At 37.8% G+C, this 15,557-nt stretch overlaps 1 protein-coding gene across 1 annotated transcript in view; it reads right to left on the minus strand.

Moving 5' to 3' along the window:
• Window positions 1-15,557, minus strand: part of STXBP5 (syntaxin binding protein 5) — a 172,252-nt gene that overhangs the window by 122,014 nt on the left and 34,681 nt on the right. The window contains exons 3-4 of the mRNA XM_060205144.1: window positions 13,743-13,824; window positions 9,708-9,808 (exon numbers count right to left, since the gene is read on the minus strand). Of these exons, the coding sequence (XP_060061127.1) occupies window positions 9,708-9,808; window positions 13,743-13,824 (183 nt within the window). The remainder of the gene's footprint in view (window positions 1-9,707; window positions 9,809-13,742; window positions 13,825-15,557) is intronic.

Here is a 15,557-nt window from a genome sequence, read left to right on the forward strand (position 1 = left end):
TACTGCCCTCAGAGGCTGGAGCAACAGGGGGGGGCCCTGTGCTGACCTGAGGGAACAGATGACTGACCATGAAACTCAGGAGAAGAGCTACACCTCGGTGGTCTAGCGGTGGGGCTGTATAGGAGGAGCCTTTCCACAGTGTTCTCCTGATGAGAACATGGTGAATAATTGCCTCAGAACCTACAGGCTATTAACTGGACTTGTTTAGAAACTCACAGTGCTGCCTGGCTTGGCAGAGAAGCTGATTGAGCCTGGAGCTTTGAATCCTTGGGGTGTGAGTCTCTTTGCATAACCATTGTGCTATCTCTCCCCCACCCTGCTTTATCTCTTGATCAGGAGTGAGTGATTAAGCTAAAAAAAAAAAACAAAACCCCTACTTATAGGTAAAAAGCCCTCAGGCTCCCACAGCCTACAGGGAAGAAAAAGAACTAAAGAGGCTTTAACAGCCACTGTCCTTCAACTCAGGGATTGAGAACATTGAAACAACTCTTAATTTCCACAACTGTGAACTTTTTAAGTACCTTACTTAGGCACAAGCCAATCCAGGCAAGAGTGATCAGTGGACTGAAAAGTACTGAGAGAAGGAACTCATAACACACTACAATAATGGTTAGATCTAGAAGAAACACTGGAAAAATGAACCAGGCCAAAAGTTCAGCTAGAAGCCCCCCAAAGGTAAAAACAGAAGAATGAGATCAACATCCAAATGCTAGCTGAGAAATTAGTCACAGAAGCAAGGAAAGAGTTTGAAAGAAATGTCACAAGAAATGCAGTAACAATAATATTTATGCCTCTTTCCCGTATTAGGGAGCTACTCTCTTCCCTGATCCAGCTTTCTGGTCCTTTTTCCAATAACTTGGATCCACCTGCATATCAGATTTCAAGCTCAGGGGAAAAAAGAAAAAAAGAAAAAGAAAACTAGTACAGCCACAGGCCCTTTGGAAGATAACTAAACTATGCCTAGTAGCTGTCTACAAAATGGAGGACATCTCAACTCTTCATCTGCACTATTCCAGCCTTTAGGTCCATGATTGGTCAACAATTTGTTTGGCTTTGTATGTTAACTCTCTTTTCAACCACCAGGTTCCATTATGCTAGCACGATACTGACCAGACTTCCCTGGACAGACAACCCCACCAATGTGTCCTAGAGCTCTGCTTCCCCAGAGCCCTTCCCCATTAGGGAAAGAGAGAGGCAGACTGGGAGTATGGATCAACCTGTCAACGCCCATGTTCAGCGGGGAAGCAATTACAGAAGCCAGACCTTCCACCTTCTGCATCCCACAATGACCATACTCCCAGAGGGTTAAAGAATAGGAAAGCTATCAGAGAAGGGGATGGGATATGCAGTTCTGGTGGTGGAAACTGTGTGGAATTGTACCCCTCTTATCCTATAGTTTTGTCAATGTTTCTTTTTTATAAATAAAAAAAAACAAAAAATAAAAAATAATTAAAAAATGCAGAAACAAACAATGAGACTGAAAGAAAGTACTACCTCAAAGCAATTAGAGAGCTGAACGCTGAAATAGCTAAGAACACAAGTAGCTGAATGAGCTAATACAGTATTAGAACAGGGTAACAGAATAGTTGAGCTACAGAAAACAACAAAGGGGAGAGAGAATAGAATAAATGAGGCAGAAAACAGAATTAGCAAGACTGAGGATGAATTAGAGAAAACTAAAAAAGAAGAAATCTCAGAAAGAGATTAAGAGATACTGAAAACAACCGAGACATATAAATGCACTATAAAGTCCCAGTGCAAGTAAACCAGTAGTCACTTTGAATGTCTGTCCCAAATTCCTTGTAAGACAATTTAATTAATTAATTATTTATTTATTCCCTTTTGTTGCCCTTGTTTTATTGTTGTAGTTATTCTTGTTGTTGTAGTTGTTGGATAGGACAGAGAGAGAGATGAGGAAGTCAGAGAAGGGGAGAGAAAGATAGACACCTGCAGACCAGCTTCACCACTTGTGAAGTGACTACCCTGAAGGTGGGGAGCCAGGGGTTCGAACCAGTATCCTTATGCAGGTCCTTGCACTGAGAATTTAATTATTATGAATAATTTAATTCAAATAAATTACTCAAAAATTCCTGATCATCTCTCCTTTTACAGGCTCAGGGTTCTCAAATTGTAATTGTCTTTCTTTTAAACACCAAGAAGTTCTTTATAAGGTTTACTTCAGGATATGGTTCCTACACTTAGAATTCTTGAAGTGACCTATAATTTCCACACCACATCCAAATTCTCTTTGTAGAGTAGAATTAGGCTCACCTCAGTAAACCCAGTCTGTCTGTCTTCCAAGATATTTGTCTCTCATTCCATCCCTGTGTTCTAGACCTAAATCTGACCCCATCAAATATCTTTCATTTCTAAAGCATAGACACTTTGATTTAGCTGCTTTCAAAGAATTTCACTGATCATGTAACTACTACAGAAACTGCAATTCTAAGTCTCTAATTTGTTCTAATATTATGATCTTTTTCTTGCTAAATATGTGCAATGAATTAATTCAAGATCTCTGTACACCTGTATGGATTTTTAAGGGCTGGTATCTAGCCAAAACTCCTTTAGTTATGCCCTGTTCCTGTGCATGCTGAGCAAATTAGAAAACTCATAAATATGCAAAACACAATATTTAGATAACATTACCACAAGAGTATAATGGGATAAATTAGTTTTTGTTTCTACAATAGTTTATTTATGCTTAAACAGCAATCAGTTCATACAGGTGCCAACTCTCCCACTACTGCCTTGCTATCTAAATGGATACTCCTCCCCTTTTTTATTAAGAGAGCTCTGAACATTAATTTTTTCCTAGACAATACTTTTATCCCACCTCCATGTTAACTATCAAGCTCAAATTACTAAAGTCATGGACCCCGAGGAGCACAACTAAAATAGACTTCCTAGCTTCTATCCACCCTGAAATCTCTATTCTCATCTACTCTAGTCCTACCTACTATTTATTAAACATTTGTCCTGCCTCGTAATTTACTGCCTTTCAGACACCAGGTTTCAGATGCTGCTATGATTCCATCCTGAACTTCATGCAATATGTCCCAGAAACTCACCTCTCTAGAGCCCTACCCCACTAGGGAAAGACAGAAAAAGGCTGGGGAAATGGAGTGACCTGCCAATGCCCAAGTCCAGCAGAGAAGCGATTACAGAAACCAACACTCCTACCCTCTGCACCCCAAAAAGGATTTTGGTCCATACTCCCAAAGAAGAAATTTTTATAGGAAGATGTACTCAGAAGGCTCAGAAACCCAATTCCATTAGGACCCAGAGAAAGAAGAGAAAAAAAAAAAAACGGAGATATTTGTAAGTAGTTATAGGTGTAGGTACGTGTGACTTAGGGTGGAAGAGAAGACGGGACCATAAGAAATATGGGAAAGGGTAGTGGTGCACCTGGTTGAGTGCACATGCTTGAGTGTGAAAGGACCCAGGTTTGAGCCCCCGGTCCCCACCTGCAGAGGGAAAGCTTCACAAGTGGTGAAGCAGGGCTGCAAGTGTCTCTCTGTCTCTCTCCCCCTCTGTCACTCCCTTCCCTCTCCATTTCTGGCTGTCTCTATGTAATAAATAAAGATTAAAAAAGAAGAAATATGGGAAAATATATAGGTATATAAAGAGATAAACAAGTAATTATAGAAATGGTGGACAGTCAGTTGATGTCTGTGATCTTGGAAGAGCCACTGCAGTTTTCAATGGAAGGAATGAGGATGAGAAACTCTGGTGGTGGAAATGGTGTGGAATTGTACTCCTGTTATTTTGTAATTCTGTAAATCACACACACAAAAGAAAGCTTTGGACATTAACTTACTCCACAAGAAATTGTTAGGAGCAAATCTGATTATTAATGCATTCCATCATATTGTATTTCTGGAGCCGCGAGTTTCCAATGTATACATGCATGCTTATTTTACTCTCTAAACCAAACAGCTATGTCTATCTGTCCTCAAAATGAAAGAGTCCAAAACTGTTGCATTAGGGTACACTGCAAATCAGAAATCGAGAAAAATGTCTCTCTTGAAAAGAAAATTAATTTTAAAGAGGTAACTGAGATAAAAAAATAAGGTATGAATGTGACAGCCTTAATGTAACAAGACTGATACCCTTATGCAAAGAGAACATTAGAATACACACAGTGGGAGGAGCATGAGAAAAGAAGGGGAAAAGACAGCAATCTATAAGCCAAGGGGACTTGTAGCCTCCAGAACTGTGAAGAAACAGATTTTTGTTTTTCAACTCACTTAAACTATAGTTTGTATGGAAGTCTGCATAAAAACGTGCTTTCCCTTACCCATCAATATACAAACTGTAGGACAGGTGGTAGATGACTCAGCCCTTAAAATAATGACTTGAGCTAAGCGCAGGTGGCGCAAAGCACAAAGACCGGCATAAGGATCCTGGTTCGAACCCCGGCTCCCCACCTGCAGGGGAGTCGCTTCACAGGCGGTGAAGCAGGTCTGCAGGTGTCTGTCTTTCTCTCCTCCTCTCTGTCTTCCCCTCCTTTTCTCCATTTCTCTCTGTCCTATCCAACAACAACAACAATAATAACTACAACAATAAAACAACAAGGGCAACAAAAGGGAAAAAATAAATTAAATAAACATATAAAAAAGTAAAAAAATAATAATAATAATGACTTGATACATAAAAGTTGTAAATATATTTAATGTTGGAAGTGGGGGAGGGGTATCGGACATAACTGCTTTTCAGAATGGTCCATAATGTAAATGCATCTGACAGAACTAGCTTAATACTTAGTTATACTGTTTCCCTTTTACAAGTAAAATTTCTGGTTTACTTGATACAGATATGTCAAGCTGCAAGATTATCACTTAACTAAGTCTAACACCTTTAAAACAAAAACAACTAAATATTAGATTTCTATTTATTATACTCTAATTTATATGCTTCATATGTATTTATTATATGAATATTCACTCTAGTAATTACCTGTTTTACAAATAATAAAACTGATAGCGACAAGTGACCGGCTCGGCACTAGATTCAGCACACAGTATGGATCCAGAGTCGGCGCTCTCAACACCTCTTACTCACTCTTTTCGAATAACAGAGAAAACCGTGCCTTAACTAAAAACAGAAAGAACCAAACCTGACAATTAGCATCAGCTGGTTACTAAACAAGGAGGACATTCGTAAATATGCATTATTCCCAACTCAAACTCATTCCATGCAAACTAAGATACATATTCACTCACTATAAATAAATGTCATTTTACTGGGCACTGGGCATCCGCAGGTTCACTTTATCTTAGCCGTGACCAAGTTGCTAGTGGCAAAGTTTCAGTCTGTCTTATTTATGTACAGATGCGTTTTCAGGAGCCAGCAGAAAGCAGGCACCTAACAGACATTCTCTTGTTAAGAACAGAGCAGGTAATATAGGAGGATACAGTCATTTTTCACATGAGAGAAACAGTAAAGATAACGTGAATAACAGAGTAAAAGTTTTCTGTAGACTAGAAACCACTCAACAGAGTTCCAACAAACCCACAAAGAACAGACAGCATTTTAAAAAAAGAAAAGAAAAAAAAAAGGAAGAATTATGAGCTAGAGAGATATCACAGTTGTTACACAAAGAGACTTGCATGCCTAATGGTCTGAAGTCCTGTTTCAATCAAAATCAATCCCCAGCACTACCAGCAGACAATGCTGAGCAATGCTTTGGCTTTCTAAAAAAAAAAAGGAAATATTTTTAACTGCTTTAATTAAAATTGAGAATATTTATTAGCACAACTTAACCCGTCCTGACAGATATAGATATACATTAAACATTGAATGTGAAGTAGTTATGAAGATAAAGATGAATTCATGCAAATGAGGGAGGTGAAGGATGGGCAGAGAATGACAAGATTTTGTCCTTATCCTAACTGGGGCTGCTGTTCCAACCACTAGGCACTGCACCAGGCACTACATAGGGTGTTAAGAAAAGCCCTTAATGACATAAACCTCAGGTTAAGTGGCAGAACAAGTCTTGCTACTGTGGGCCAGGTCCTGGAGATGGGGGTGGGGTAGGAGAGGGAGCCTCTAGTCCACCTTCTGGTACTCATCTGTAGGCAGGGGTTGAGGAAACCTAGACTCTTTCTGAAAAGGCATCTCTCTCCTTCCTACATTTGGAGTAAATCTGAACTTTAGTTTTAGTTTAGTTTAGTTTGGAGACAACATGGCAAGGTTCCACCAGGAGACACCAGGCCCATCCTTGATACTTTAAATACAACAGCTGCCATGGCTAGAGGGTTTCATCAAGGACCAGGTCTCACATTACAGTTACTTCTATCATGTAGCCGTAATGAAAGTTAAAGAGATCCCAAACTTTGAAAGAGATCAATGAGTTTCTATTGATCGGCTAGATAATATATATATATATATATATTTAAATATTTTAAAATATATTTAAATATTTATTTATTTATTTCCTTTTTGTTGCCCTTGTTGTTTCCGTTGTTGCTGTAGTTATTATTGTTGTTGATGTTGTTGTTGTTGGATAGGACAGAGAGAAATGGAGAGAGGAGGGGAAGACAGAGAGGGGGAGAGAAAGATAGACACCTGCAGACCTGCTTCACCGCCTGTGAAGCGACTCCCCTGCAGGTGGGGAGCCAGGGGCTTGAACCAGGATCCTTACACCGATCCTAGCATGGATAATGCATATTATGGAAACTCAAAACTGAGGAATCCAGGGGCCAGGCAGTAAGTGTGCCCAACCAGCATAAGGATCCCAGTTAGACCCCAGGACTTCCCACCTGCGGGGGAAGTGGCTTCACAAGCCGTGAAGCAGGTCTGCATGTGCCTATCTTTCTCTCCCCGACTTCCCCTCCTCTCTTGATTTCTCTGTCCTATCCAACAACAACAGCAAGAATAACAACAAGGGCAACAAAATGGAAAAAATGACCTCTAGGAGCAGTGGATTCAAAGTGCAGGCACCAAGCCCCAGTGATACCCCTGGAGGCAAAAAATAAATAATAATAATAATAAATAAAATAAAGACTAAGAAATCCATAATTTGTATTTTATTTTGGACCACTTCCTAGAATTGTGCAGACTGGGCTCTGAATAATATCACCCAGCCTAGGAGGGAAGTGGGGGGATCTATAAGGCTGTATCTGTCAAGGACAAGGCCCACATGTTTGTGCTTCAAACAAAGACACCTTCAATTTGTTAGAACATTTGCATACAGATGTTACAGATTAATTTACTCTCCTTCACCACTGTTTCCCAAAATTTCTAGGACACTATAATTGAGAGGTACCACAGAGGAGACTAACTTCATACCTGACCACCACTGACTCCTGACTCTCAGGCTTGCTGAGACTTGATTCTTTTTTCTATGAGAGATTTCTATGAAGATTTGCCGTGATAACGTACAGTGTGTGTTTGAGAAGCTGAAACACATATTGCTAAATCCCTGTGTCCTAGTGAGGAATATGGACATGCCACTGGGAAAAGGGGTATCAGAATTCAATGTTCAAATAGAATCCCTACAGTGACAGGTGTCATAAGAGAACATCTATAGTACTACAGTGACCTAATATGTCCATCTACTGGAACTCAGTCTTTGACAACATCTCAGGACCTTCAACTAGAAATCTAGTGCAATCCACAAGATATCAGTTGCAGTGCTCACTCCTCCCACACACACTGACAACAACAAAAAATACCTAAAGAAAATATTAAATACCCAAGGAGGGGGAGGTAGAAGCATGATGGCTAAAAATTATTCTGCTAGGCCTATACTTTCCTTTCCAACAGATGGTGTGAGACAGACAACAAAATGATGGGTAGATACTAGGACCAAAATGCTCAAACACATCTGAGGCTGATTTGACAGTCAGGATGAGAAATCCTGTCCAGCAAATGGAGAGACTAGCCCTATTCACATCAGGCAGAAAAGAACTAGACCTTGGATTGTTGTTTATTCTTCACCTTCTATCTTCCTCCTCCTATTAGCTACTCTTTCACCTCCACTCTAATCCTAGAAACAAAACCTTAATTTATCTAAAGTTATAATCTCCCAGGTAATAAGTAGTCCCATTACAAACTTTGTTAGTGACCCCACCCCCACCCCGTTGCCAGATTTCCCTCTGCTCTCCATATAGCACAGGCATACCCTGGCACTGGCTCTAGACAGCCTGCTTAGCAAAGCCGCCTGCACACAGAAGTTTAGACTCACAGGCTGACTGACCTTTTATATAACCTTGGCTGACTGACGCGGCCTGAACTTTGCGCTTGGATTGGCAAATCTGATGGCTGTCATCCTCCAGACACATCCTAAAGACAGTGCATTTAGATATTGTCTAGACCTAAATTTCACACACTGAAATTTGTTTAATATGTCACAAGCAATAGAGAGGAGATACAGGCTATCTCCTTTATGTAAGAAGGACATTCCATCCTCATATTGCATGCCAAAATAAATTCTATATAAATCAAAGATTAAGTACAGAAAATGCAACATCAAGAGCAGCTATAAGAAAATATGGGGAAATGTGTGCTAAAAAACTGAGGTGAAAAAGACCTTCCCAATCAAATAATAAAGATACAATAAATTTCTGTGAGCAAGCTAATCCACCTCTATTAATTTATAGACATATTTGTGTATGTGGACAAAGACATAGATGTAAAATAATATTACAACAGAGCAAGATGAATAGCAGACTGATAACAGAAATTTCTATTAATAAAAACTGAATAAATTATTATGTAGTCATAAGTTAGAATATTAAGTACTTATGAAAATGACTAAGGGACATTTAAATATGCCAATTTGAAACAATCTATCAGGTAAACTATCAAGTGAAAACAAGTTCCAGCATCCGGAAGGTAACACAGCAATAATGAACGAGACCTTATGTCTGATATTCCATAGGCAATGGGCTCAAACACCAGAATTACCATATATCAGAGCTGAGCAGTGTTCTGCTCTTGCTCGCTCTCTCTCTCTCCCTTTCTCTCTCTCTCACACACACACACAATAAATCATTCAATAAAAAAATGCAAGTTAGAGGAAAAAAAACAAAACAAAACATTGTAATGCCAGAAATGTTGCTCAGTTAGTACAGCACAAGACTTGCAAGTGTGAGGTCTGTGGTTTCATCCTTAGTATTCAGATATGAGGGTGATCTGACTGCGACAACTGTCACCCCACTGATCGCCAGGGTTGATTCGGCTGATCTGGCTGCCTAGGCATGTGTCCCCTTCCTCCCTCACATATCCTCATGGATACGCTCCATGCATATCCCTCCCAAAGCTGTGCCCTCAGTCCTAGAGGACAACCTTCCCCAAACAGAGACTGACTGGTCTTTGATTGAAGGTATACAAGTCCCTGAACTTCCCTGCTAGAACCTCCAAAGCTCTCAGAAATAGAATCATACATGAGAGAACATCTCTGGTTTGCCCTGTTATATATTTTTAAAAGTAAGTTTTTTTTTTTTAACAAGCAGAGATGTAACAATTTTTGCTTATATATACAGATTGCACGACTCTGAAAGAAACAAAAATTATACAGTTACTTGTGAAGAAGGCAGGGGTAGAAACAAAAGGAAGTTGTTTTTCACTGAATATCCTTTAAGGTTTCAAATGATGACAGGCTATGCACACAGTCTACCCCAGAAAAATTAAAACAAACAGAACGTTTCAAAATTGAATAGCAAGCTGTCTATGTATAGGACAACTAAGAAAATTCTTACCTTTCTCTGCAAAATTTAAGTGAATGTAGTATGGCAGGTCTCTTCTGACGTAAATTCCATAAATGTAAGGTGTCATCAGCCAAGGCACTCACAAGAGCTCCCTTGAGAAATAAAGTATAATATATTTTATATAGAATAAATATTGAGCTGGGCAAAAAAAAAAAAAAAAAAACCCAAATTTTCAAACTTTCTGTCAAAAGATTTAAGTTTTTCTATGCGTATATGTAGAAAAGTTTAACATGTTCAATAACTTAAAAAGAAATTGAAAATTTAAAGCTAAAAGTATACTAGATCTAATTCAATGTTAAAGTTGCTATCTAGCTAGATCTAATTCAATATTAAAGTTGCTATCTAGCTATGTCAAATGACAGATCAGTCTGTAAGCTAGCTGGTCATTATTGTATAAACTCTGTTGACTAACAAAGCAAATAAGGCATCAAGTAAACTTCCCACTTTATTTGGCTTAATATGAATCCCTATGGATATACTGTGACCAATTATACTACTTCTAAATATGAAAAATAAAGATAGCATTCATCAGACTGTACCTTCAATGTCCAATTTAGAAATTTAAAGCATCTAATACTACTAAGTAATATAAAAGATAGAGAATATCTTTAGCTGTGTATCATGATCACATAGGGTAGTTTCTAATATTCCAGACCTAGAAAATCAGATTTTTCAGAGCAAGGACCTACAGAGGTGTACTTAAAATAAAAAGAAAACAAAAATAGCCAGAGGTGATTCTGATGTGTGAACAGGATTAAAAAAAAATCTCTAGACTAAGCCAAGCTTATTAAGATATATGGTTTTCCTTCTTTCTTCTTCCTCCTCCTCCTCCTCTTTTTTTCTTTTTCTTTCAGGGTTATCACTGGGGCTTGGTGTAGGCACTACACATCCACTTCTCCTGGCAGGCCATTTTTTCCCCACTTTATTGGATAGAACAGAAAGAAATTGAGAGGGTAGGGGAGATAAGAGTAGGTAAAACAAGAGACAGACATCTGCAGACCTGCTTATAAAGCATGTCCCAACCCCCGCCCCTACAGGTGGGAAGCCAGGGCTGGAACCTGGATCCCTATGTGGCACTAAGTCCTTGCACTTAATACTATGTAAACTTTGCTGGGTGCACCACCACCCAACCCCCTGAAGAGTCAGACACCCTCCATCTACACTGAACAAATAAATGATGAAACTTGAATTAACATTAATTTCAAAAAAGACCTGTAATTCCAATCCTTTAGGTTATTATAAGAAATGTAAAAACTCCTTCTTTTAAAAATAAAAGAATTCCTCATTTAGCCAAGAGGAATAATATAGCTATGGAGATAAAATTTACATCAGATGACCTTTTCAGATTTCAGAGTCCATTCCAGTTTCAAGTCTATGTAGGCTACTCTCTTTTTGCTACAAAATGACTATTGAATATCAAAAATAAATAAAGTGTATATACTCTCCTTTTCACTAGGGTTTTTTTTTTTTTTTTTGGCTTTTTAAAAATGTATTATTTATTTTACCAGAGCACTGCTCAACTCTGGTTTATGGCAATGTGAGGGTAACTGACCATGGAGCTTCAGGCATGGAAGTTTCTTTGCATAACCATTGTGCTATCTACCCCACCAGAGTAAGTATCTTTTCTCTCTTATCTGTATCACTTTGAAGTAAAGGACACTCAAAAGTTATTGGTTGTATCAAAGATTTGTACTTGTCCACCAAAATTTCAAACCATGCCAATTTTCTAAAATGTTTGTACCATAAAAACCGCAGAAAACAGAGCTGAACAGCTGGACAGCTTCTATGTGGCTCCTTTACCTACATTTGAGCTTCCAAGACTGAAATGAAATCACTACTCCAAATGTCAGATTTCCATAGCCATTCACATGTAGATACTCCTATTTCACTAAGTGCTTTTAGAATAGCAATGGTATTTTTTTTTTGTAATTTTATTTATCTTCCCTTTTGTTGCCCTTGTCTTTTTGTTGTTGTTGTAGTTATTGTTGTTGTAGTTGATGTAGTCGTTGTTGGATAGGACAGAGAGAAATGGAAAGAGGAGGGGAAGACAGAGAGGAGGAGAGAAAGACAGACACCTGCAGATCTGCTTCACCGCCTATGAAGGTGGGGAGCCAGGGCTCGAACTGGGATCCTCATGCCGGTCCTTGCGCTTAGCGCCACCTGCACTTAACCCGCTGCGCTACCGCCCGGCTCCCAAGCAATGGTATTTTTAAGTACTTAAAATATAGTATGTATGCACGTAAAACAAAATAGTCATTTCAAAGAACTCTCTCTCGGTTAGTTGCAACTGGACAGAATCCTGTAATGTAAGTAGCAGCAGCGTTAGCTTAGGTTTCAAAAATGTAGGGATATAGGTGATTTACCTGGCAAAATTATTATTTACCTTGGCTCATTTGTTGCTTTAAAAAAAATAACCCGAACAGAAGCATAAAGGAGACTGTTGGGGATGCCAGAGGTCAGGTAGCAAGAGGAGTCTACATTATAAAGGAAGAACCTGAGGACCCTCCTTTACCCAAGTATGGATCTCATCTACTGATCTCTATCTTGTACTCAGGGGTCATTACAGAACTCTATGGATATGATAAAATCAGAAAAAATATACACAGAAAATAAATGCAGAAAGACACTGGTGCAGTCTAAATAAGGTCTGTAATAGAGTTCATAGTACTGTACTGACGTCTTTCTCAGCTTGATAGTGCTCTATTGTTACTCTATAGGGAAATGGAGAAAAGGTACATAGGATATTCCTTTTAAAAATCACTGTGTTTACTGTTGAATGTAAAACATTAATTCCCCAATAAAGAAATAAATTATAAAAAAATCACTGTGTATCTACTTCACAATATTTTTTAAAAAACAATAAACTATCTTGAGTCCTTACTGCATCTTTGTGACTTTTTAGGCACTAGACTTTTACAGTGTCTGTTACAGAGTTCTTCTCAGAATACTCAAATTCACAAAGCACTGGCTGACCCTGAAAAACATACACAATTGCACATTGTCTGGATAACAGATTCATCACCTTTTTGTATGGTCATCTTTTAAATCTTTATGCCCATGATGCCACACATAAATCCTCTTATATCGAGAAAGCATTTACCAAAGTCAGGGAGATTTGAGTCCTGCTTACACATTCATGAATTTACTTGATGGGTCTCGAAGATGAAGGAGGAAAACAGAAAGTTTACTAACATCCTCAGATGCAAGGAAAGCAGTGCCTTTCTGTAGAAATTTTCTTCCTCTTGTGACCAGTTTTGCATTCTTATCACTACTTATGATACATAGCTCCCAACTGCACATACGTATTTTTAAATACCTGCAAGCACATGGTTTCCTCTCCTGATAAAAAGGTACTTTCTCTCTGTCTATATTCTAATATTTATCAATAAGGAAAGGGTGCTCAATTACTTTATCTAAGTATTATAGCAAGAACTCTTGACAGCAACTAGTTTTAATGAGTTTGGTTCTAATGGCTGCTTTTCAAAAGAGTAAAGAAATGCATCTTGTTACTTACAAGCTCCCTATTAAAAAATTATTTTAATTTAGGTTTTTTTGTATTACACAACTTTTAATGTCCCTGAAATACAATTCAAATGTAGCACACTGTACCAAAAAAGGACTTATCTATATATCATCCCATTTGTAATATTATCCTGAGAAACATCCCTCCCTCTCTCTCTCTCCTCTCTCTCTCTCTCTCTCTCTCTCTCTCTCTCTCTATATATATATATATATATATATTTCCTGTATTACTTATTTAACTGCTCATGAGGATGCCTTCTTATCCCTGATCCATGAGAACTTTGTTTTTGCTCAAACATTTAAATGCAAATGCAGGCAGAAAACCTGAATGATAAGATATGTCCTTATTTCATTAAAAGGCAAGAGAGAGGGCAGGGATAGCTAGCAAAATATTAACGCCAAGAGACTCTCAGGTTCAACCTAGGACTTTGTACCACCACTAGCCAGAGCTGAGCAGTGCTCTGGTTAAAAAAAAAGCAAGAGAGGTGAAAGCAATTCACTAACCTCATTCATCAGGAACTGAAGCTGGATTACAGCCGCCCCACTGTCATGCTGGCAATAACATTCTACTCCTGGTCGACCAAAGCTGTTATTAATTTTATTAAGGAGTTTTGGCAGAGGTGGGCTTTTGATAGAAATTGATGTTATGTAATAGACTAATAAATGCAGGCTATTTGTTAAGATCAAGATGTATATATACGTCTATATACATCTATATGTATACACATCCATCTAATCAGATAGAGTAGATAACCAAGTCTCAAGGAATTAAAGGTTTCGAAAGAAGTTAGACACCCATTCATTTTAGAAAATAATAGTATCTAAAAAAAAATCAACATACAAAACCATGCAAAATGTATTCATTACACTTTACTCTGGCTACAACTTCTTCTCTTAAAATAAACAGAAGAGAAAGGAGAGCTGATAACAGAGCATTCAAGTCAGCAAACATATCTGAAAACTAAACAAATATCATTTTGGAACACGGAGTTTAGAAGCAATAATATCAATACTCCACTGGTACTTTTTATTTCTATAATATTTTTTTTTTACAATAAAGGCTGAAAACTATAAAGAAGAATCATATAATTGTATTTCTAACTGTGGCATATTCTATCACAATGACTACCAATCATTTACAATACATCATTACAATCTTAGGGTTTTCTATAAAATTATACATAATATAAACACTCACAGCCCTTTGACTGTGATGAGATGCAACAGAGAAATTCTAAGTCCGGTACTTGGGAGGGTAACTGTAGAGTCTAATGCAACTCATCTCAGTCACTCATGTCCTGGTTGTGTGTCTATTTTACCATGAATTTTCTGCTGAGAATTCAATTCACATTCCACTTGCTTCACTTGTCTCTTGTCCAGGCTTTGGAGTGGTAAACACTGACAGGTCAACTCAACAAAGTTTTGAACATAAAAAAAAAATTATATGTAATATAGCAAACACAGCATTTTTACATATTAGAAGTTATACTCAATAATAAGCTAGATATTAACTCATTTAATCTTCAAACCCGTGAAGAATATACTTTCCTCCCAGATAAGCAGATAACTAAAACAGAAATTAAATAACCTGTCACAAGTAACAAAAAAGAAAGCAGTAGAGCGTCACTCCCAAACATACTCTGACTTTACAAGCTATGAGAAGCAAATAGCAAAGCGACAAACCCAAACATTTCTGGAACTTACTATGTACCCAGTACTGCTATATGTTTACCCTCATAGTTCTGAAATAAGAAGCCAGCAGCTTTAACATACTGCTATACTAATCTCTATTTTGTCAGTCACATATTTAGTTTACAGGAAATCGGTTAAATCTAAAAATAAAATTCTGTAAGATTCAACAAAATCATATCTCCATCTGAATTCACTTTCAGGTAAACAATCTCTGCATTATCAGATATAGGATCTAAATGAAAAGTACTTGTATCATAAATAGTCCATGGATGTTCTCCTATGAATTTCTAGAAGTATGGCTAGGTAATATTGGTTTTCAATAAATTATTTTCATCATATTATTAGCAACTAGCTCTTCCATATTAGCCTATAATAACTGTTCCACAAGAATCTGAATTTTATAGTAGTAACAATAATGATGGTAGTTATTAACAACAATATTCCTGCTACAACTGCCCAAATGCAATTATAGAAAGCCAGATTTCATGTTACTAATACTTACACTTTATTTGAAGCACCAAATCATACTCTGGTAGGCCAAAGAAAGCAGTGTCTTTGTCCATTTATTTTGTCAGTGGACAGTGCAGATCTTGCATCTTATACCGCCAAGTGAGTCTAATTCTAATT

Source organism: Erinaceus europaeus, chromosome 13 (genome assembly GCF_950295315.1).
Source record: "Erinaceus europaeus chromosome 13, mEriEur2.1, whole genome shotgun sequence".
NCBI classification, from domain to species: Eukaryota; Metazoa; Chordata; class Mammalia; order Eulipotyphla; family Erinaceidae; genus Erinaceus; species Erinaceus europaeus.